The sequence below is a fragment of the Centruroides sculpturatus genome, unplaced genomic scaffold (assembly GCF_000671375.1).
Source record: "Centruroides sculpturatus isolate CEXI.00-Female unplaced genomic scaffold, Cexi_2.0 scaffold963, whole genome shotgun sequence".
Lineage (NCBI taxonomy): Eukaryota > Metazoa > Arthropoda > Arachnida > Scorpiones > Buthidae > Centruroides > Centruroides sculpturatus.
Genome location: NW_019385228.1, coordinates 142,001 through 164,049, shown reverse-complemented (window position 1 = coordinate 164,049; position 22,049 = coordinate 142,001). Strand labels below are relative to the sequence as shown.

The following is a 22,049-nucleotide window of genomic DNA, read 5'->3' as shown; positions in this document are numbered from 1 at the left end:
ACGTTATTAAAGAGACAGATGGGCCCAGTTCGCGTATACGAGCTGGAATTCACTTGTCTTACCAGGATCGTATTAGATATTTGGTTTTTGTTGTTGACGTTGCACTGTTACAGAAAAATGAAACAAAGATACAGTATGCCACAGCCACATTAAGTCAGCAGGCAGACAAAATTTGCTTCACGATAACCGCTGCGAAGTCGAAAAAATTATGCATGTATATAACACTGCCCAAACGCAAAAGTAATTGTCGAAGCACAACGATTCTAAAAGGTCGAAAGTTTTACTTGGTGGGTAGTGTTATATCTCAGAAAGGTAAGGAGAAAGTGGATGTGAAATGATGCATTGGAAAAGCAGCCACTATCTTCCAGTGGATGAACAAAATCCGATCATCACTTTATCTCTTTGAGAATGAAATTTCGGTTGTTCACATCCATCGTGATTTCAATAGCTAGTTATGCAAGTGAGTCATAAAAGTCTTCAGAAAACACATATAGAAGTCTAGATGTTTTCCACATTGATGCTTATGACGAATTCCAAAAAACCGATATTTAGATCATATAACCAATTAAGAGTGAGATGGACTCAAAACAAATGAGATGTGTAAACTTTATAGCATTTTCTCTTGTCAAAGAGTCCGACTACCTGATCAAATTTTTCTTATTGAGAATACAGTAGAGCGTCGTTTATCCGAAAGCCGGTTATTCGAAAGAATTCCAAGCATAAAGTATAATTTTTATTTGTTGTTATATTTTTCAATGTATTTATTTCGTTTGTACAACACAAAAAAATAATTTTTAAGGATACAATAGCCACGATTATTATTTTAAAAAGTTTACGTTAAGCTTAACATCGACGAACATTCAACGCGAAGCGACACGCAACGGAGAAAAATTTCAACACGGGATAGGTTAAGATATTTTTTTTTTACATAATCGGTTATCCGAAAAATAAGTTATTCGAACAACCAGTTCCCTATTGATTCGGATAAATGACGCTCTACTGTAATAGGGCAGCCATGAAATGGGTTTTCCCCGGTGACAAAAACGACAATGCGGAGACCACGGATATAATTAACATAGAGAAAGCTGAAGTCTTCTCCCACGATCGAATGTATTGGAAGATAATTGCTGTCCAGTATGCTACTCAGCATTAGAGAAACTGATACTACTGCTACCACCTCTATACTCATATAAAACAACTTTTGTTCTACAATTTTTAAAAATTAGTGTGAGAGGAAAATTTCCTACTTGACAACAAATTAATCAATTATTGAAAATAGCATAAATGATAGAAAGAATAACAGGAATAAAAAGCAAAGCATGAAAAGCCGTTTCCATAGCAACAAGTATGACAATTTTCGCAAATGTGCAAAGAAAATATACATCAGAATATAAAATCAATATACCTATTCCTGTGGTCAAAGATCCTTGAAGTATTGGAAAACCAATACGATACAGAGAATCTTTTAGTTTTTCGTTTGGTGTTTTGCATTGTGAGATGACATAAGCATACAAAATATGAGCAGGATAATTCAAGCTGAATCTCACACACAGAATAAGACTCATCATTGATATAATATCCAAGTTGACTCCCCAAAACGACATATAACCTAATGTTTCTACCATTGCAGATACGGCAGATATTGCAACAGTAATTTCGACTAATAAATTCGGTACAAACAAAAGAAAAACTGATGTTATCAGTATAGCAGTAATCCAAAATAATTGTTGAATCATTTCTCCGATGATGATTCCTTGCTCGATAAGACCTGACAAAGCACAATGCACAAGTACAGGAATGTCGGATTCGTCAGCAATTTTCAATAAATCTCTTAATGTATCCCCTTCTGTGTGAGAAGAATTCAAGTTTTTTCCCATAATAAAAAATCTACTGAATAAAATGTCAGTTTTGTTGCTGTTAAAGACGACGTCATTAGACAGTGATTGAGCAGCTCGGATATTAAAGAACACGTCGCGAAGTCCATCATTAAAGTCCTGCTTGTTTGACATATTGTAGCCTTGTAATGAAAATTTTGCTACAGGACTTTTCTGAAATTCTTTGTAGAATTTTAACCAAGACACAGTGAATTCTTTTCCGGCAATATTTGGATGTTTCTCGAATTTTTTCAACAAAGTTTCTATCGATTTTTGTACATTTATATCTGAGTAATCCAACGTTTCATTAATAATTATGTGAAAAGGATACGAATAACTTCTAAAGTACTTATGAGTAATCCTATATGATTCCGTAACTAGAGAGTCTTTTGCAAATAAATGTTCATACTTAACACCATGTTCCATATAAAATAAGCCCCATATTCCGAATGATAAGTTAATGATATAAATTATAATAATACTTATCTTTACTATTGGATTGGAAATTATTTTCCCTAATGAATCTCTAAAATGTGCCATAGTAAATTCTTCTTTTTTTTCCATTATTATTCTGGTTATGTTCATCATATTGTTCTAAAATGAAAAAGTTTGAAATTTATATATGAACCAAAACATACTGTATAAAATTTATTATACTATTTTTCTAAATTTTCAGTAGGTAATAAATTAAGATATTTCAGTTCAAGCTGATGTTTCTAGTAAAATTCTTTAAATTTGTGGGTGATTACGTAGGCCGATTCTGTGTTTTAACTGTAGAACAGAGGTGTTCAATTCGCATTCTCCCAAAGAAACTTTTAATGCTGCCTAATTAATGTGTAAACAACACCGACAAGTGTTTTTATTTATTTCAACGGCATAAACTAAAAAAAAAAAAGTTACAAAGCCGTAAACCTTCATACATATTTTATTTTTGACTGGAAAAGAAATATTTTCAAATACTTAGATATGTTTGAATGAGGAAGCTATTCTAAATAAAGCTGGAGTTGTGACTGAATAATTATAGATCTAAATTCCAGCAAAGGAGAGAATGAACAAAAGATGAAGTTTGGAAAATTAAGGGTCAATATTTGTATAACATAAGGTCTATTTAACTTTTCTCACTACTTTTTCTCCTTTAGCCTTTCTCTTGTTTTTTTCGAATTTTGGTCTATAATCATTGAATCCCAACTCCAGCTTTATTTAACATTTCTTCCAGAGTTGCAAGATTTGGCTATTTGTGCCAAATTTGGTGCCCTTTTTTTTAGATATGTAAAAAAATATCATTTGGCGCAATGGTTATTTTTTGGGCTACATATTATAAATAAAAATATTAGTCAAATAATAATGCACTTTAAAATGGTGTTTCGTCGTTTTTTATTAATTAGAGACACAAATAATATAAATATTTGTGTTTTTCAAATAAATTTTTGTTTTTCTCCTTTATAATAAATGAATTTATCTATTTCTAAGTAAAAATTGAAAGTGTCTGTAAAAGTAATTTTTTAAAATATTTTTTTTTTCGTGATAAAGTTTTAGTACTTATTACTATAATGTAGACATGTTAAATCTTAAATATACTTGTATGTTTAGGGATTAGGCTAGAAGTATATATAATTTATAATAGTCATGAAGTTTTGGGTCAGAAGTATATATAATATTCTTGTGGCCCAAAATTCCATGACTTCTTCCAATGTGGCCCAGTGAAACAAACAGGTTAGACACCGCTGATGTAGAATGTAGCAGAAAACTAGTATTTGCTTGTTATTTAAATCGAAATAATATTTTTAATTTAAAAAAAAATAAATAGTAATGAAACAGAACTAAAGTTATTTTGTAATAATTATAATATAACAATTAGCTTTATTATAAAACTAATAGTTTTATAATATACTATTACTGGACATGCATGTTTATTTAAGCTCTTTTTTAATGTGTTATCGTATCATTATTATATCGTCGTTATTTAAATGTTACTTTAAGTTTCTGTTGGTCACTATAGCAAAACTTTTTGTGTACCCGTGATGTAAACATACTTATTTTTGAAAATATTTATGCGTGCTAAAGTCTTAGACTTTCAATAATATTCATGGAAATGAAAAGAATATGATTTAATTAGAATACATGAAATAAAGCTGAGTGAAAAGGCTAATTAGTTTAATCACCGAAGAAGTTTCGAAAAACAGATTATAATTTGATTTACAGGACATATTCCGTGTTACATGAAAAACTTGATGTTCCTCTTTGGGCACCCATGAGAAAGGTAGCCAGTTCACCTTTGGGCTATATTTTATTCTTTCAGCGAAAATAAGAACAGTTTACATTCTTAAACGTGGTACTACCAGAGCGAAGTGAAACTAGGAACATTTAAAAAAGGAAAAAAATTACCTTTTAAAACTTGCCCCTTTAAAAAAATACCTCTTCTTTATACAATACTACATTACTTGCAACATAGTGCAATCTCTCAGAGAAATTTGTTAGGCTTTAGTCTATTATTTTTGTAGGTTCCATCAGATCTTTCGTACTATTCATTTTTATTTATATAATTGCCTAGGCAAACAAATCACGTTTTTGTAAAGGTCCTGTTGAAAAATTTTTACTAAATTTATGTATACATCACTGTTGGCATGACAGAGAAACATGTTTCATACCCGCAAATAGAGCTTTAATTAAAATTTTTTAACACTAAAATAGAAGAATACATCGAAAAACACAGTAATCATTTTAATTAAAGAGGAAAATAACAAAAAATTTTCATGGTAGCATAACTAGTGTCAAAAGTTTCTGAGTAATTATATTCTTTATTTATTTTTATTAAATTTCTTATGACTGCTGTTATATATATATTGTAAAGTCTTTGTAAATCCGCACTTAAAATGTAAATTTTAATATTGGCGGTAGACTATCACACAGCTTTAGCCAATGATTTCACTTTATTCTATTACTATAGATGCATTTCGGTCCTTTTCTAAAAAAGGTCCCTCTTCAGTACATTTGAGTACACAGTTTTATTTATACATCCCTTTAGCACTTTTATCTTGAGCGCACTTGATCCGCACTTAAAATTTACATTTTAAGTGCGGATTTACAAAGACTTTACAATATATATTTCTTTATTTATATTTTTCAAAGCGTTTTAGTAGATCGAAAAATGATTTTTTCTTCAATAAGAGAAAACTGTTAACCATTTTAAAGCAAAAAATGACGTAAGTGTCATAATTTTGAAAGTTCATCGTTCGACAATTGCTGAAACTTTCTTACTATGACGATCTGTAAGACATATGCATTGTGACTGTTCTGTTTTTATTTGTATACGCTGTTTTAATATATTTTTAATCTGTTTAAAAAATTATGAAGCCAAATCTCAATAAATATCTGACAAATTGGATACTACCATTTTTAGGTATTCACCACCATGCCTTTACTTATTTGTTTATTCCAGGGCTGTGCAGTCGAAGTCGTGGAGTTTCGGAGTTTTAGCCAGAGTGGGAGTGGGAGTCGTCAAAAAATCCGCCGACCCCGACTCCTTTTTAATTACCAACTTGTTATGTATATAAAACGGAAAAGTATTGGAATCGTGTCAAATTTGACCTCCATGTTTTATTTTGCAAATCTACACGTTTGGAGACATTCTGAACCCCTCAAAAAAGTCAATGAAAGAGGAAAAATTGTGTGTGTGTGTTGGCGTCTAATTTGTTTAATTTCTTTATTTTCTGTTCTGAGATATTAAACAATATCTCACAATGGGTAAAGTTTAAGAAACGAAGTGTGGCACTGTAGCTTGCGTATAAAGGGGCATTAATACTATTAAATTTTGGATCTTAATTAAAGGTCGACAGGATGAAGACATAAAAGGGGTCATGTGTCATATGTCTTAATAAATATTTTACTTGTTATTAGCGTTCAAAATTTAAAAAAATAAAATAAAACTCGTCTGTATCCTCAAAGTAAGGTTTTTAGCCATATCATAATAGTACTGTACAGTAAAACCGATAAGATATTTTCGCCTAAGATGTTAGAATGTGTATTAGGACACGATTTAGTTCAACCACTTTGACGCTTAATAACCAACTCCAGTGTTAAACCATCTGAGTCCGATTCTGACCACTTTGACCACAGAAATTATTAGGCTTCAAACAGGGTGAACGAAATCATGCCCCCCACACAGTCTAACATCCACCCATATAGAAAAAACCTCGAATCTTTTACTTAATTAACTCGAAATTTCAAGGTGTTCTGAATCCAAAAATGTAAAAATTTAGGAGGGATCATTTTTTTGATCGAGCGTTCCACTTTGTTATATATCCTCTGTTATATATAACAGCCGGAAAAGTAAAACTTATCAAATACATATTTATATATTACTTAGAGAAGTCTTTTAACTTTGAAATAAAATGTTTCATGTTCTATCTTTATTAGAACTCTATTTATTGAATCTTTTATTTTGAGGTTACGTAATGACATCAGAATTTCCGGGTCTTTTTCGGTAACAAGTCCGCCCCTGGTCGGAGTTGGAGTCGGTAGATTTTCACGCGACTCCACAGCTCTGGTTTATTCTCTGTATTGTTAAAATTTTATCATGTTTCAGACATATTATGATTTCTATTATACCAAAATTCCTAACGGTAAGGTACGTATGATTGTTATTTTGTACATTTCCATTAATGTAAGGTAATGTATAAAAGGTAGGTTCAAAACTAATCTAGATATCATCAAGAAACGAAACTTCTCGAGCTCAATGTAAAAAGCAATATCAATATAATGAATGAAATGAAAAATGAAACGAAAATCGATAGGAAAAATATATTTCTTTGTACTGTACATATTCTGCATCATAAATTTCTATGCAACTTCTTCCGTTTTTCCTGTGATTTTTACGAGTGTGTGCTTCTGCTCGTCATGTGGGCATTGCAAGTGAATCTCACTTATAACTGACAAAAACCTCATGTGACAAAGACTATACCGATTTTATTCAGGTTATTTGGTTAAGTCATCCCATATGTTACTTTTTAGAATACACATCTCCCAACGACAAACATTTTTATCCAGCAGAATCAATGCTCGATAAAATATAAATTTTATATTAATTACAATTTTTGTAATACAGTATAGTGCAAAACACCATAAGAACATTAACATTCTATGTCTACTTCAGATAACATATCAACTAACTAAACTAAATTTATATAACAAAAAATTTAGATAACAAATATTATTCCTGTAATCTAAAAGTATCACTCAAACATCATCTTAAATATCAAAAATTTAAATAATTAATTTAATAAAAAGTAATCTTTCGTTATAAAAGAATTTCAACTTACCACATCTGACAAATTTTCTAGAACGAAGATTCCGTTCTTCTCTATATCCACTCAAAGCCAAGCATCCTCCGAAAAATGTTATCTGATATACAAAATTCAAAACGACACAAGTTGCAGTATAATAACTGAAAATTTGGATGAAGGGAAAAGGAGCCATCATCCCGATGCAGTAGGAAATGAAATTAGTGAGTGATGTCAAAGTAATGGAAACTCCTGCTTCTCCATATGTTACTTCCATGCGTTTTTCAACTGAATGTTTGAAATCAGTAATTCTCCAACATGCTATTAATACGAAAGCATCATCTATCTCGGTAACTAAAATACATGCAAAAGTTTTATTATATCATCGTTATCGCTTACGTACATTGCAGCGACATTGATTTACTTACCAAGAACTAAGAATGGAATCGTAGCATTCCAGTAGGTGAATTCAACACCCGATGCAGCCATTAATCCGAAAGACGACGATACAGCCAGGCCAGCGTTAATTACACTTGCTACACCAAGAAGAAGTTTGCTTTTCACCCAGCTATTGCTCATATTAAGAAATATCGAAAGAACAATCATAATTGCGACCAAACCTCCAATTTTAGGTTTAGTTCTATCAAATTCTTTTCGAAATTCTTGTTCCATTATTGGAACAGAACTTGGAACAGCTTTGATATAAGTGAAATTATATTTTTGAATTGTGTCATAAACTTGAGCTGACCATTTTGTAAACAATTTGTTTTTACTTCATTTTTATCATCGGTTGCATAGAATAACATAACAGCATTTACTTTATCAACGAAATTTTGATTATCTTTAGAAACACCTCCTAAATTTATAAAATAGGCTTTAAAAGTGAAAGACAAGAGATCTACATCTACAGGGTATTTTAGCTTCTTTCTCTTTTGTAGTATGGAATCAATTCCCACTTCTGATATCACTTCGATAATAGCATTTTCAAAGCATTTTTTATGTATACGTGTGCAGACGTCTGTATATTGTATTGTCTTTCCGTCAGTCTCTAATTTAATATTTTGTATGATTTCGTCGACCAATTTTACTTCTGAAAGTATATTTTTTTCAAACATGTTTCTTTCGTATTTTTCCAACAGGTAAATTGCCAGAGTATTTGGTATATCAGGAGTTCTTATCTGATCAGAAAACTGAGATGAATTAAATGAAAATGTATTCTCTATGAATTTTTTCACTGTAAAAAGATTTCCTCTATCAGGAGTTATTATATCGTTAAATGTCTTACTGGGAGTTAATGTTCTGGAAAATATGGAGAGAGTAATTGACAGAATAATCGGTAAAACTATACAGTAATATGGATGCCGTCCAACCGTTTTTCCTAATTTTATAAAAATACGGCAAAAAATTCTTCTTACGCAATCCAATTTCATTTTGCAATTTGAATGTGTCATAGGAGAACGATAAGCAAAGTTATCTGAAAAAAAATGAAGAGAAATCTGACCAATTATGCAAGTTTAGTTTTACTTTTCATTACTTATCTGAAATTAACAAACAATAAACATTTTTTTTTTTAATATCAGGTGTGGTAGAAAAATAAAATTTTTCTAAAATCCATTAAAATACCTTTCTATTTAGCAATTTTCTTAAGATTAAAAACTTATATTTAGTTTAAATATTTGTAATCTATATAAATAAAAATGTAAATATTCGTTTGTTCACAATCGTAAAACTCCGAAAGTTCTTAACCTATTGCTTTGAAATTTTGACACAACATTGCATTCGAATACGCGCGTGTTTTTACTTTATATAGAGATCGAAACCCCTTCCCCGACGGGGAGAGGGACAAAATTAAGTCTAATTTCCTCTTATTATGAATGTGTGTCATACTACCGGGGGTTGAAACTTCCTACCACCAAATAGAATTGGGAAAAATCAAGTTATTGGGAAAAGTCTCTCATATCTCTCATACTAAGAACAAGATAGTTAAGATAGATTTAATGTTGGAATAATCTATTTGTGAGACTGATTTTATTTTATTTTATATTATTAAATGTTGTTATTCCTTTTTTAACTGTCTTTGGTTTTTTCATGGCCAGACATCATATTCCTTTATCTATGCATTCTACACTCGAAATAATTTAGCTCTCCTTCTAGAAATAGCAACAGTTAAGTGAATCGCGAGTTAAACTGCGAAAACAATAGTTTAACTGATGTCAGCATCGTGACGTGATCGAGATCACACAATCTTGATCTTTACTTCCATTCGATTTAGCCATCCTTAGACAACGTGAGTGGTCCGTAAGTTCTGGGTACTTTGCTAATCACTAAAGTAACGGTCCCAGTATTCTCACAATATAAGTTATGTGTCTTCGGACCTCACCAATAAAAAAGCAGAGAGAGAAGAGCAAGTCTTCTATCAATGACAGAAAACAAAACACTTTGTTCTCTTGTTCATTTTTCTAGTTTTTGCTTTTGTCTTTTGATATCTGTCTATTATCCAACATCCATTAAATTTAAATAGTGTCTCATTGCCTAAAATTTACTTCTGTAAAGATAAATAAATGAATGTTTTTCTTGTTGCTTGTTTAAATAAAAAGTTTATGTTATTACATAAATAATCATACACATGTACTGTACGTATACAATGTATCGAGATTGTTATTTACATGTATACAATTGTGAAAATTAACAACTGTTTAATTGTTATTTATATTTTTAAATAACAATTAAACATTTTATTTTTCATTTAATTATTTATTATTTTCATAATTTTATATATTTTATAAAATTGTTTTAATTGTAATGGGTTACAAATATTAAAATAACAACACTGAATCATTTAAAATAATAAAAATCAGTTAATAATTTTTTTCGCAATTAAGGACAATGGTATAGCCTATATATATAGGACACTTTCACTTTTGGCAGTATTCGGGCTTTGGCCCGAAATCGACCAAAATTCGAAGTGTCCAGCCACAACGCAAAATGGCCAATGTCACTGTGAACTTACTGGTAAATGTCCGATTTTTTCTTGATTTTGGAATTTGGCCGGCCAGTTTGCGAAATGGTTGGGGCGATCGGCAAATGTCAAAAGAAACAAGTCATGGTCGTTTGTAAGTTTTATACGATTTCTCCGGGCAGATTTGAAATTCTCAGCCTCAGTTTTGGTTTGCAGCCAATCCTGGTCTCATAGGGCAACTGCTGAACGCCTTGGAGAAAACAACGGTTTTTCATGAATTAAATAAATCGGAGCCCCTTAGCCCAATGTGTTAATTTATTTATCTGCATTCATCATATTCTGAACATCCTGGTTGGCACGTTCAACTGGATCTTATCTTTGGTTATGCATCGGTTTTCCGTGTACTATTTTCAGTTCATGCCTTATGTTCTTTAATCCATTAATAACTCGGTTCGTAAATTTTCTCCATTTATCTGATTGAAGCTCACTTGGAGCACCTATTGTGGTGAAGATATGAAGAAGCTGGTAAGCACCTTCTGCTCGTTTGCTTTTCAGAGGTCGCAATAATATAAACTTGGTTAAATGATTCTGATAATTCAGTAAAAACATGTACTTGCCGTCAGCTAAAAATTTGGTCTGATATAGCTTGCATAAGCAGAGGAACTGTACAATGAAATGACTTTTTGTGGTGACATTTTCCAACTTAGTTTGCAGCTCGTTTTATATCCGTGTGCGACTTTCATGTACAATTTTCAAATGGGTATCGTGCAATATGTCGAAAAGTTCTTCTGTATGAACATTGTACAAAATATCGCTATTGTGTCCTGTTATTGGCACAATAAGTGTTTCTTTGCCGTCAACTTCAATAACATCGTACTTTCTTAGTCGATGAAAGTCCACACTTTCTTTTCTCTGTTTGCTTTTGCCTGTTGAAAGACCTCTATAAAAGCGGCGAATTTGTATCTGATGAGGATACAAGTAAACGGCTATTTTCGTTTATTTGCAGCAACATATTTAAAAGAATCCGAGAACCTGATTTTCTTAGCAAATGTTGGTTCCGCATTTACGTGTAGTCTAACTTCACCCAGCATATTTGTCTTATCAGAAGTAGCTATGGAACATTCTATGGAATAAGAATTATGAATATTTGAAATTGTAATATTGTAACATGGGATATCTGCCCCAGTAAATTGTGTCCTGTTGCTAATTTATGCATTACTTTAAAGGAAAACGTGTTGTAGCAAGCAATCTTTTATTAACCAGAGCATAATTACTATATATGCTTCTACCAGCAATGTGTGTCATCACACATCCCAACAACACATATACGTACACTACGACTTAACCTTCGGCCTCAAAGTATCCATATAGAATACTATAAAAATAGGAGGGATACAGTACTCACAATGAAACCGTTATGTGAAAATAATAAGAACAAGTCACAGAGGCAGGACCTTCTTCGAAAAGCAGCAGACATAAGGAATATTATTGTCACAATGTGGCACCTTCCTTGCTAGCACGTACACGGCACCAGCACTTCGGAAGCAAAGATGTGCAGCCTACTGGATAGTCTTGCATCAGCACATCGAATTTTGGCCAGAAATTTTCTGTCACTTCGCGAAGTGGCTGACCAAAGTCGCATATACACTGGTAATTTCAAGTACATCTGATATTGGCAACTCCTTTCGGTCAGAGTGCGAAATGGCCTGCCAAATCGGGCTTAGGCCGTAACATATTTATATTTTATATCACTTAAAATAATTAGTTTGTACAAATCGTTTATTATAATTTATTGTGTTATTTATGATAAAATTCTAAAATATTTTAACGTAAAGAAATCAACGAAGGAAAACTATAAATTATCTTTCATAATGACTATTTTTTATGTATTACATAAAAATATGAAAATATGTAAATCTACAAACATATGAAATTCATAATAAAACATACATCTCTTTTAAAATATTCACGATAAAATAAATTATTTAATCTATTAAATTAACTTTTTAATTAATATAAAATTTAAATATTTATAAATTATTTTTCATGAATATTTTTGTTTTTATTTGTTTAATTTAATCTTGTAGAGCAATAGATGTAAAAGTGTTATTTTTCGTTTCAAACATATTTTATTTATTTATAATAAACGTTTTCTTAATCAATATATAATCTCTACTCATACAGAGTTATTAAATTTATAATATTTTTAAATGCAATTTTATTTATTTTAATAATAGATTATAAAGTATTTAGATTTAGTATTTTTAATCATTCTTTTAAATAATATAGCTACTGTATATTTAAAATATTTAGGCTAGGTTTAAATTGTAGAAATTGTTAATATTAAAGCGACAGTATCATTTTATAGTTAAAATAATTAATTTAATATTTTTTTATAGTTTAATATTGTTATTGTTTATCTAATTCTTTTACATTGTAAAACCGTAACACGAAAAAAATAGACTTAAGAATAAACAAAAATTACAAACGTAGAACATAAATAAGCTTTTATATTTATTATTCTTCTATATATTCTAGAAAAATATATTTTTCATAACAGCATATACATGTGTTTGGGCTGCAATTTGAGAAATAAAGTAGACCTATAAATTCTCAATGTTGTCTGCTGTCTGTTAGTCCGGTGTTTGTCTGTCTGCTATTCTTTAATTTTGAGAACGGGAATAAAAAGATTAAACTGAATAAAAAGTATAGAAACGTCAGTGACAGAAAGACCCGATGAACTGTATCCGAAATTCCGTTGTGAACCAGAAGTCTCGTTAATAATTTAAAATTTCCCAGGAAATGTGTTAGGTAAATGACTAGAACGACTCTTGCTAACAGAAAAACATGATGTACAGGATCATGCGACTACTAACCTGAGGCGAAGAACATAAATTTCAAATTAAATCAATTAAAATATGATACAAAATTTTAGTTCGACATTTTAATGATGTCACGATACATAATTCTTCGGTAAATTTACATAATTTGATGTTTTTAGATAATAATTAATAAATAATTAATAGTCAAGGAGGGATGATTTGTATATTTTTTTACTTAATTATTTCTTATTTACGTTAAAATATTTCAGAGTTTTATTTTAAATAACACAACAAACTATAATAAACAATTGTTAAAAATTAATTATTTTAAGTAATATAAATATATAGGGCATACTATTTTCCAAAATTTCGAAAAATTAGACTGATTTTTATAATTTTAAATTACTCAGAGTAATTAATTTAATATTTGTAGACCGTTACAATTAAAACAGTTTTATAAAATATATAAAATTATTAAAGTAATAACAATCTTATTTCTTCATATAATTATTTATTTATATTTTAAAATTAAATAGTTGTCAATTCTGACAACTGTATACATGTAAATAACAATCCCGATATATTGTATACGTACTGTACATGTTTGTGATTGTTTATGTAATAATTTAATTTTTTATTTAAACAAGTGACAAGACAAATATTCATTTATTTACCTTCAAAGTAATAAATTATTTTGGAGACAATTAATATGGTGTTTTATGTAAATTGGATACTATTACATAGTGTGTAATTTACATAAGACACTATATAAATTAGATAAATGTTAGATAATATACGGATATCGAAGGCAAAATCACTAAACTAGAGAAAGGAACGAGAAACCGGTATGCTTGCTCTTCTCTTTTATGTCTTGAGACACATGTATCAATTGTAGCTAACAAATTACTATGAATCAATATTACTTTATTCAGAGTGTACGCCGATTCACTTCTGTAACCTCGATAAAAAAAGTACTTGTTTGTCTAATATTTTTATAAAGCCTGTAATTTTTACATTTAATTGAAAGGGCATAGGCTACAGTATATGAAAATATTAGTTAAAATAAAGACTGGCATGAGGTGAAGAGCAGACGAAGCACAGTCAGACTCAAGCGGATGCAATTAGAAATGTTTGCTATTTGCAATAGATCAATAGAAAGCTGGATATAGCTGCGCGTTGCACATCACTGTCCCAGGTTGGGATTTTCACTAATTTTCATTACAGAGTCGAAGTAGTAAAGCTCACAGTCTGCATAACGTATGTATCGGCTCAATCAATATATTAGCAGTCAGAATTATTTATTCGAATTATTTATTTTATTCTTTAATATAAAGTACTTCCGAAAAATAATTCTATTGAAATAGTAATATGACGTGAATTGCAGAATATACTAATAATATTAAAGCTTTTATTATATTTTTAAGTTACTAAATAATCATTAACATTTTAAACATATTGTGTAATGTTTAAAGGGATCCACTTCTGATCAGGCAAGCTCACGTCCTAACCAATCGAGAAATTTTAAAAATTGTCCCGTTCATCATTCTAATTTATAAATAGAACTTGTTTAATTAAAGTCTTGACTATAAAATTATATATAAGTATGAAATTATATCTATAATTACAGGTATTTACCGCATGTAACTCTGCAAAGCGATGAAAATATAACTTGCTCGTTTCATATAAAAATACAAAACTAAATNTTACCTAAGGGCCCTAAATATAATTCACTATAACGACTTTAGTGTATATAATTCATTATAACAAGATAAATATTCCAACTAAAGCGAATAATAATGAAATATATGGGAATAATTCACTAAAACGAGGTCATGTTCAACATACAAAATTAAAGGAATAAATAACTCTGCTCGTAATTCACTAAAACGAGGTTGTATTCATTAAATAGGGTTGAAATAAACTCGTTTAAAGAGGTTACTAACCGTTATAAAATTCGATTTTAAATAAATTTCATAAATAAGCGAGAGTTTCTAACCCTTTTATAACGATCTTAACACGTTTCTAAGCGTTAAAATAAAAAAAAAAAATAATAATAATAACTCTAGATAATGCATTTTCGTCACGGCTTTGCTATCTTAAATTACTTAACTTCCTTTTATTTTTATTTTAAACAATATGGGAACAAAGTAGAAAAATAGATATAAGATAAAGCAGGATTATTATTGTTAAAAATCTAAAAATAATAATAATTTTTAGAGGGGTAAAAAAAAATACCCCGACTAAACAATGTACAAGAGATAACAAGGTTACTGTAGCTAACAATAAGAGGAGAAAAAATGAGCGTGTCATCTGTACAATCTCCAATAGAACGACAACATATTTTTTATATATATATTTTTTTTTATTATTTTTTTAACAGGGAAAATGCCACAGAACTACTTTTATACGTCATTATCATTAATTTCCACACTACAGAACTTAACACTACAGCTGGTGTTCTTTACACAGTAACTAGTGTATTCTTATTGATCCGTTACATTCTTGTACACTAGATTAGTAAATTACGTTGTGTTTATCTTCCTCGATTCTAGTGTATGAACAGCAAACTGTATAAGAATCACTTTCAGTCTCGTTTAAAAATAAAATAATAATAGTATTAAAAATATAGTATTATATTTAAATTTTCCACGTTATTATTCAACAAGTTTTGTTTGTAGCATATCATTATAAATAACCTTGTTCTACGTAAAAGACAATCATAGTCGTTTTTTCTATACATCGCTGTGTTCTTAATTATAGATAATAATATAGAAAATGTCAGCTGTTTTTAAAACTTTAGTAATATAATTTTTAAAATTATTTAATTGTTTACGACTTTACGTCTAAATTTATGAAAGATTTATTCGTTAAGTATTGTCGCATTTTGTTATTAGATCTGTCTTGCACGATATCAACTCTTGTAAAATTTAGAAGGGAGTAAAAAGTTATTAATAATAATAATAAATATATTTATGTAAGGTGTTTATAGTAAAATCAGTAGTAGGGCCTATTTTCATTTTTTTATTATATCAGACGGTATATTTCAGGTTTTAAAACTTCATAGAATTTAAATGTATATTAAGTGTAATATTAATTAGTTGTGTTTATAAACTTTTGTGTTTATGCTGCTCTGAGATCCGGATTTCTATAGACATTTTCCTTTGATTTTTGAGGCATTTTACTTCATATTTTAACCGACTCGTTAAAACAACATCGCCGGAAAATAAGATCGAATATCCCATGAAAAACTATAAAAATTTATAACCTTCCTTCAAGAATGTAAACATTCATCCATCCAAACATCGTGAAGCTAATATTGCAAGTCATAAGCTTACAATTAATGTCCGTTTTCTTCACTTTATTATGTACCAGGGACACCTATCACCTAAACACCTGCTATAGTAATATTTACTTTTGACAACATTTAATCACATGACGTAGTTTTTAAGTCGAACCAATATAAACTTGATTCACCACCCTCGGAGGAGTCTCTCACCGAATGCCAGATCAGTGACGTCCAAGAAGTTACCAAGGATTCCAAATTTCCTGTATCGAATGCGATCCGTGTATTTCAGTCGCGACTCTGTTAATTTGTGTATTCAAAGAAATACGGACTGACTCGAACTTCCAGGGAATTATTAGATATGATAACAAATCGTGTAAACTCTCACTCGGTCCCCCTTTAATTTGTACTCGAGAGTTAGAAAACCTCGAAGTATTCGATGTTCGTTGATGTAAGTTTATCTCTTATCTAATAAATTTTTGGTTTCCTTGTTGAATGTTGGCATTTACTCGTTTATTGCGTACGCCTTACCAACGACCCCTCTCATCTCCTCCACTCGACCTGAAAAAAAAGAATCCCGACCCCTCGGGATCATAAAACGTATACCAGCCATTTATCGACAAGTGGGTTGTTTCCAACAAACTGTTGCCGAGAAAGGGGCGAGACATCCGCATTGACTCCGGCTACTCACACTACTATTACTCTAATTAAAGACGATTTCTTTATTTAAAACCCTTTTAGCAGCTGTCTATCAATTACAACGAATATCGAGTGTTTTAAAACTGTATTCGTTGGATATGTTCGTTGTAAAATGAGATCTAAATCGGTGAATAAACTAAACAATTTTATTTTAGTTAGATCACGCATCATAATGTTTTACAATTGTGAATGCTATAAATTAAAATGCAAAATCATATCAAGATATAATTTAACTTGTTAATTATACAGTTGTTTTTATTTCTGCTTTCGTCATGTACACGGTATTAAGTTTTTCGGCTCTGTATATAACAGAGGAATAGTATGGCGATCGGTCAGAAATTTAACACCAATATTTTTAATGTTAAAACTCAAAGTCCTTGACACGACCAGAAATGCAAAAATCGGGATTTTTCTGTGTGTATAGATGTTTGATTGTGTGTTTATGAGGTGTTCGGACCTCTACTGGAAACCTGCAATTATTACATGCGACAAATTAGTAATTGGCAAACAAAAATAAGTTAAAAAACAATCTAGCAAAAATATAATTAAATAAATGAAGAAAATAAAATAAGAATAAACAAAAAATATATAGATTCGTCGAACATGTTTTTAAACACTATAATATTGCTTAAATGACTAATATTGATTTTATTTAACTACTTTTAAGTGCCATATTTTGCAGTTTTTTTACACTTTATACACATTTATCGTGCATTTTCTCTTGTTTGTTCTTAATGTTAAATAATATTTTCAATGTTAAATATTAGATTTTCATGATTAGAGTTTAAATTTATCTTTAAGCACAGTTCATATTTAATCACATATTATTAAATGAATTGTTTTTATTTTAAATGAATTTCATCGTATCATTTATGTAAGTTAAATTTTTAGCGAAAAGTTTCGATCGCATCTAATGATATTTAATCAAAGCATGCTGTAATGTATTTTTCTGTTATCATTGTTTCTATATAATTATCGTCTTCTTGATGTATGTTATTAATTTAAATCAGCTTTAAATTTACTGATTTTATAAAAATCCATATTCTGAATATTTTAAATACAGGTAAAAACCACTAAATTTCTAGAACCCGTGATTCAAAAACTTTTCTGGAATAACCATTTTCCTAGACCAACTGTAGTCACATATAATAATAATGCATCAGCATACTTAGAACCGACTAATTATACACTTCTTATGTCTAAATTATACCATGGAATTCCAGAAATTTAATTAAATAAATATTAAATATAAACGATATTCGGTCTCCAACAGAAAGTTAGTATATAGGTAAACGGCCCTAAGCTTTTCGTATCTAGTGTCGATTTTATTCAAATTATTATTCATATTAACGTAGGAGAGACGGACAGACGACAGTGAGAACGTATAATTCTGCAATTTAAAAACTGCAGCCCAATTAAATGAATAAATGGATGGAATACAGTTTGTTATACTATTAATAAACCAATGAAACAAGATGAATAAGCAAAAGTTAAATTTAGTTGATTAACTAATACAATACATTAAAAATTTTTTTTTCCAATATTTTACTTTATTTTGGTTTAATATGGACTGGGGTTTATGCATACAACTACTAAAATATGTTCTTACTAAGTAATAAACGTTTTATTTTTGCCTATTTTATTTTATTTTTTAAAATACACAGTATGAGTTAGTGTACAGTACGTTCTTTTTTAAAATTTCTTGTAAAATATAAATTCAAATAAACAATATAAAATGAATTATTGTATATGTAGTTGTTATTTAATTAACGACATATGAAATGTATAATATAGCATAGATACGCTATAATCGTTATTGTTATTACGATTTTAGTGTGACTGATGGAGATAATCGATTTGGCAAGTGAAAAACATAGTAATATCAAATTCACTTTTTACATCAGCGTACATTTTTTATTAAAGATTTTTCGCAAAAATGAATAATAACTATTCTGTTACTGTTACAATGGTTGCTATTATTAAAGGAGAAGGTGTTATTATGGAACACTGCGGGTATTATGGAACCACCCCATTTCGAACTGATAATAGAAAGGTTGAGGAGCACGTTTTAAACGTGTAAACGTGTACGTGTGACGTTCGGCGCCGCTTTCCCGTAAGCCTAAAAGTTTGACGATGGTGTTTGGAATGTCGAGCGTGATTCCACCGACTATTCAAACACCATTGTCAATCTTTTAGGCTTACGGGAAAGCGGCGCCGAACGTCACACGTACACGTTTACACGTTTAAAACGTGCGCCTCAACCTCTCTAATAAAGGTGAACTGTAGCAGAATGTGGCTGAACTGAACTAGGCAGACATCTACATCTCGTTTTACTTCAGTTAAACAGTTGTCCGTATTTAATCAGCAAATTTGTTTTTTTGTTTTTTTTCAAAATTCGCAAGTTTTGAATGCTAAGTGAATTTAATTATTTTTAAAATATAAATCGTGTAGTTGTAGGTTCACTGGTGCATGTATTCCGTTCCAGAGACTTAGGGGTACATATTAATCTGTGTGATGTTCACGTTTTTTAAATTTTGGTCTCGACAGACATAAGTTAATTCGAGATGGCGATGCGTGAAATACGGACCCCATTGGTGCTTTTACAGTAATATGGAACTCAACTCCTCCGAACTTTCTATTTGCAAGCAGACATTCCTCCAGAGCAATTTGTGAAAAAGACACTAGGTAGAAAGCCAATTCTTCCTGAGAATATCGAAAAAGAGCTGCTGGAATATATATTGTTGATGGAGGTCATATTTTTCTATTATAAAAGCATTTTTGCGATAAAATACATTGGAGTAAATAATTTTGTAATTATTTAACATTTTTTGTACTTTCCTATTTGTTTTTGGCTACATTAAAGCATTTTTTGAAAATATACAGTAAAGTTCCATATTACCACCCGATTTTCTCTAAGCCTATTTTCTGACTTTTTGTAAAAAAGCCTTCAAAAACCATACTTATAGTTACACTAACGAAAAATCCAATTAAGAACATTTAGTTTAATAGTTACCAGTACTTCTCGCACAAAAAATGTGGGTGTAGTTATGATACCGTGTTTACAATTCACTAAAATGTAATTGGGGTTCCATAATACCACCTTCTCCTCTATTATTTTGTTTAAATTGATTATTCAGCAACATAAATGATGTCTTCTTTGTCAGCTATATTTGAGGTTTCATCATGTCGATTTGTTCTTAAATTTTTATAAGAATCATATTTATCAAGAGAAATGAAAAAAAAATATATTTTTTTAGTTTTATCTACTCGATATGACGGAGATAAGTTTTCTTTTTTTAAAAAAAATTGTCATCAAAATTAAAACAATCGTTCAATATTCCACAAGTATACTTACTTCTGCAGCTGTTGAACTGTAATCAACTAATTTTTTTTGCTTACTTTTTGTGATGAGATAACATTAAATAATTTACAGTTATCTACAAAGCACCGATCAGTGCACACTGCAGCATTGTAATCGCAATGTTCGCGGGTGATTAACGTTACTGTATGAAGTTAATTAGATTGGCATCTGAAATAAATAAAAATTTTGTCGATGGCTGATAAAATTTTATCATTAATTAAGAAGTATTAATCCTTATTATTAAGAAAACTTATTATGAATATAAAAAGTGACAAATATATCAAGTGCTCTCACACTAAAATTAAAAAGAAAATTTAAAATGTGGAGTTAATCGATTTGGTTCGTGAATGGCTCAATTGTAAGTGAGGTACTTATGGAATATCAAGTTAAAAGAAGCGTTTTAATAAACCAAAAGTTACATTTAAACGTTCTCAGCTTTTATATATTAGGTATTTTCTGGGAAAACAAAACTGAGGTTCCCCTGATATAGCTTTTGCTGTTACCTCTTGACCTAAAAACATGAATATGGTGATCTATTTCTCAGGTTCAATCTGAAGCAATTTAAATCTTGTAGTTTGTAGGGAGGATGTGAATCTCCAACGTGATAACCGACAAAACTATGAATAAATATTTAAAATAACCACATGTACTGTACAACCTGCGGCCTACCAATTCTAGGAACTGGTTACATCTTGCACATATGTAGACACATGATAGACATATGCTTGTTTTCTAATATTGATTTTTCCTGACGATATCGTTTTGCGAAAATCATAAGTACGTACAGTCTGATACGAGAAAAGAACTTTACTCTGAAAATCTCACATAATATATACTCGATTCCATGGTTTCCTTCGTTTTATTTATTATCTAATATAAATAATAAATCCAAGTCACTATTTATTCAACTATGTTTAAATTAGGGGTCCCCAAACTTTTTTCCTGTCGACCCCTTTATAGAATATTTGCCTTCTTATCGACCCCAAGATTAAATATTTAACAAAAACATTAAACCATTTTTGCATTTCTAATGTTAAGCGATAAGGAAACCTGGGACCATATTCTGATCACTGTCTCTGGTCTCTGGTCTCTCGCAAGCCGATCGCTGATTGGCTAATCATTTGGATTAGCCAATCAGCGACCGGTTTGCGAGAGATGAGAGACCAGAGACAGTGACCAGAATACGGCCCCAGCATAACAACCCAACAAAACAGAGAACAGCACTGCTAAGAATTACGAGAGCTTACCGTACAAATTCTACCGAAGCACTTATGGTAATAGCGGGAACAACGCCAATTGACCTAGTTGCACAAGAAAAGGCAAAAACATACATGTGCAGAAGAGGTCACAATATCATACTAAATGGGACTTCTCTCAGTGAAACAGATTATGAATGTCAACCAACTGCAATTATACTACCAAGAACATATAATCGCAAGGCCATTGTAATGGCAGAAGAAGAGGAGAGTGGAGAAATGGAAATCTTCACTGACGGATCGAAGGTTGAGAACCAGGTGGGAGCCTCTTACCTGGTCATGCAAAATGAAAAAGAAATATATCATGACAAATTCAGACTTGATGACCGGTGCACTGTGCACCAAGCCGAACTTTTTGCCATACTTCAATCAGTGAGATGGATCATCTCAACCCGACTGACCGGCTCCATCATTATTGTAAACACTGATAGTAAAGCTGCTATTTGCTCTCTGCAGCAGTTTAATGATAGAAATATTATGGCATTAGAAATTAAGAACTTAATTAGCAAACATGAA

The 22,049-nt window shown here is 30.4% G+C and overlaps 2 protein-coding genes across 2 annotated transcripts in view; both read right to left on the bottom strand.

The window, feature by feature from the left end:
- Positions 1-1,262: 1,262 nt before the first annotated feature.
- Positions 1,263-2,300, bottom strand: LOC111636445 (patched domain-containing protein 3-like). The gene has a single exon (XM_023381697.1). The coding sequence runs from the start codon at positions 2,298-2,300 to the stop codon at positions 1,263-1,265; it is 1,038 nt and encodes a 345-aa protein (XP_023237465.1).
- Positions 2,301-7,109: 4,809 nt separating this feature from the next.
- LOC111636444 (patched domain-containing protein 3-like) overlaps positions 7,110-22,049 on the bottom strand; it is a 16,761-nt gene continuing 1,821 nt past the window's right edge. The window contains exons 2-5 of the mRNA XM_023381696.1: positions 7,902-8,452; positions 7,582-7,848; positions 7,193-7,507; positions 7,110-7,120 (exon numbers count right to left, since the gene is read on the bottom strand). Of these exons, the coding sequence (XP_023237464.1) occupies positions 7,110-7,120; positions 7,193-7,507; positions 7,582-7,848; positions 7,902-8,452 (1,144 nt within the window). The remainder of the gene's footprint in view (positions 7,121-7,192; positions 7,508-7,581; positions 7,849-7,901; positions 8,453-22,049) is intronic.

Coding starts and splice junctions, on each gene's coding strand:
- LOC111636445 (XM_023381697.1), bottom strand. CDS start 2,300: ATGGAACATGGTGTTAAGTATGAACATTTATTTGCAAAAGACTCTCTA.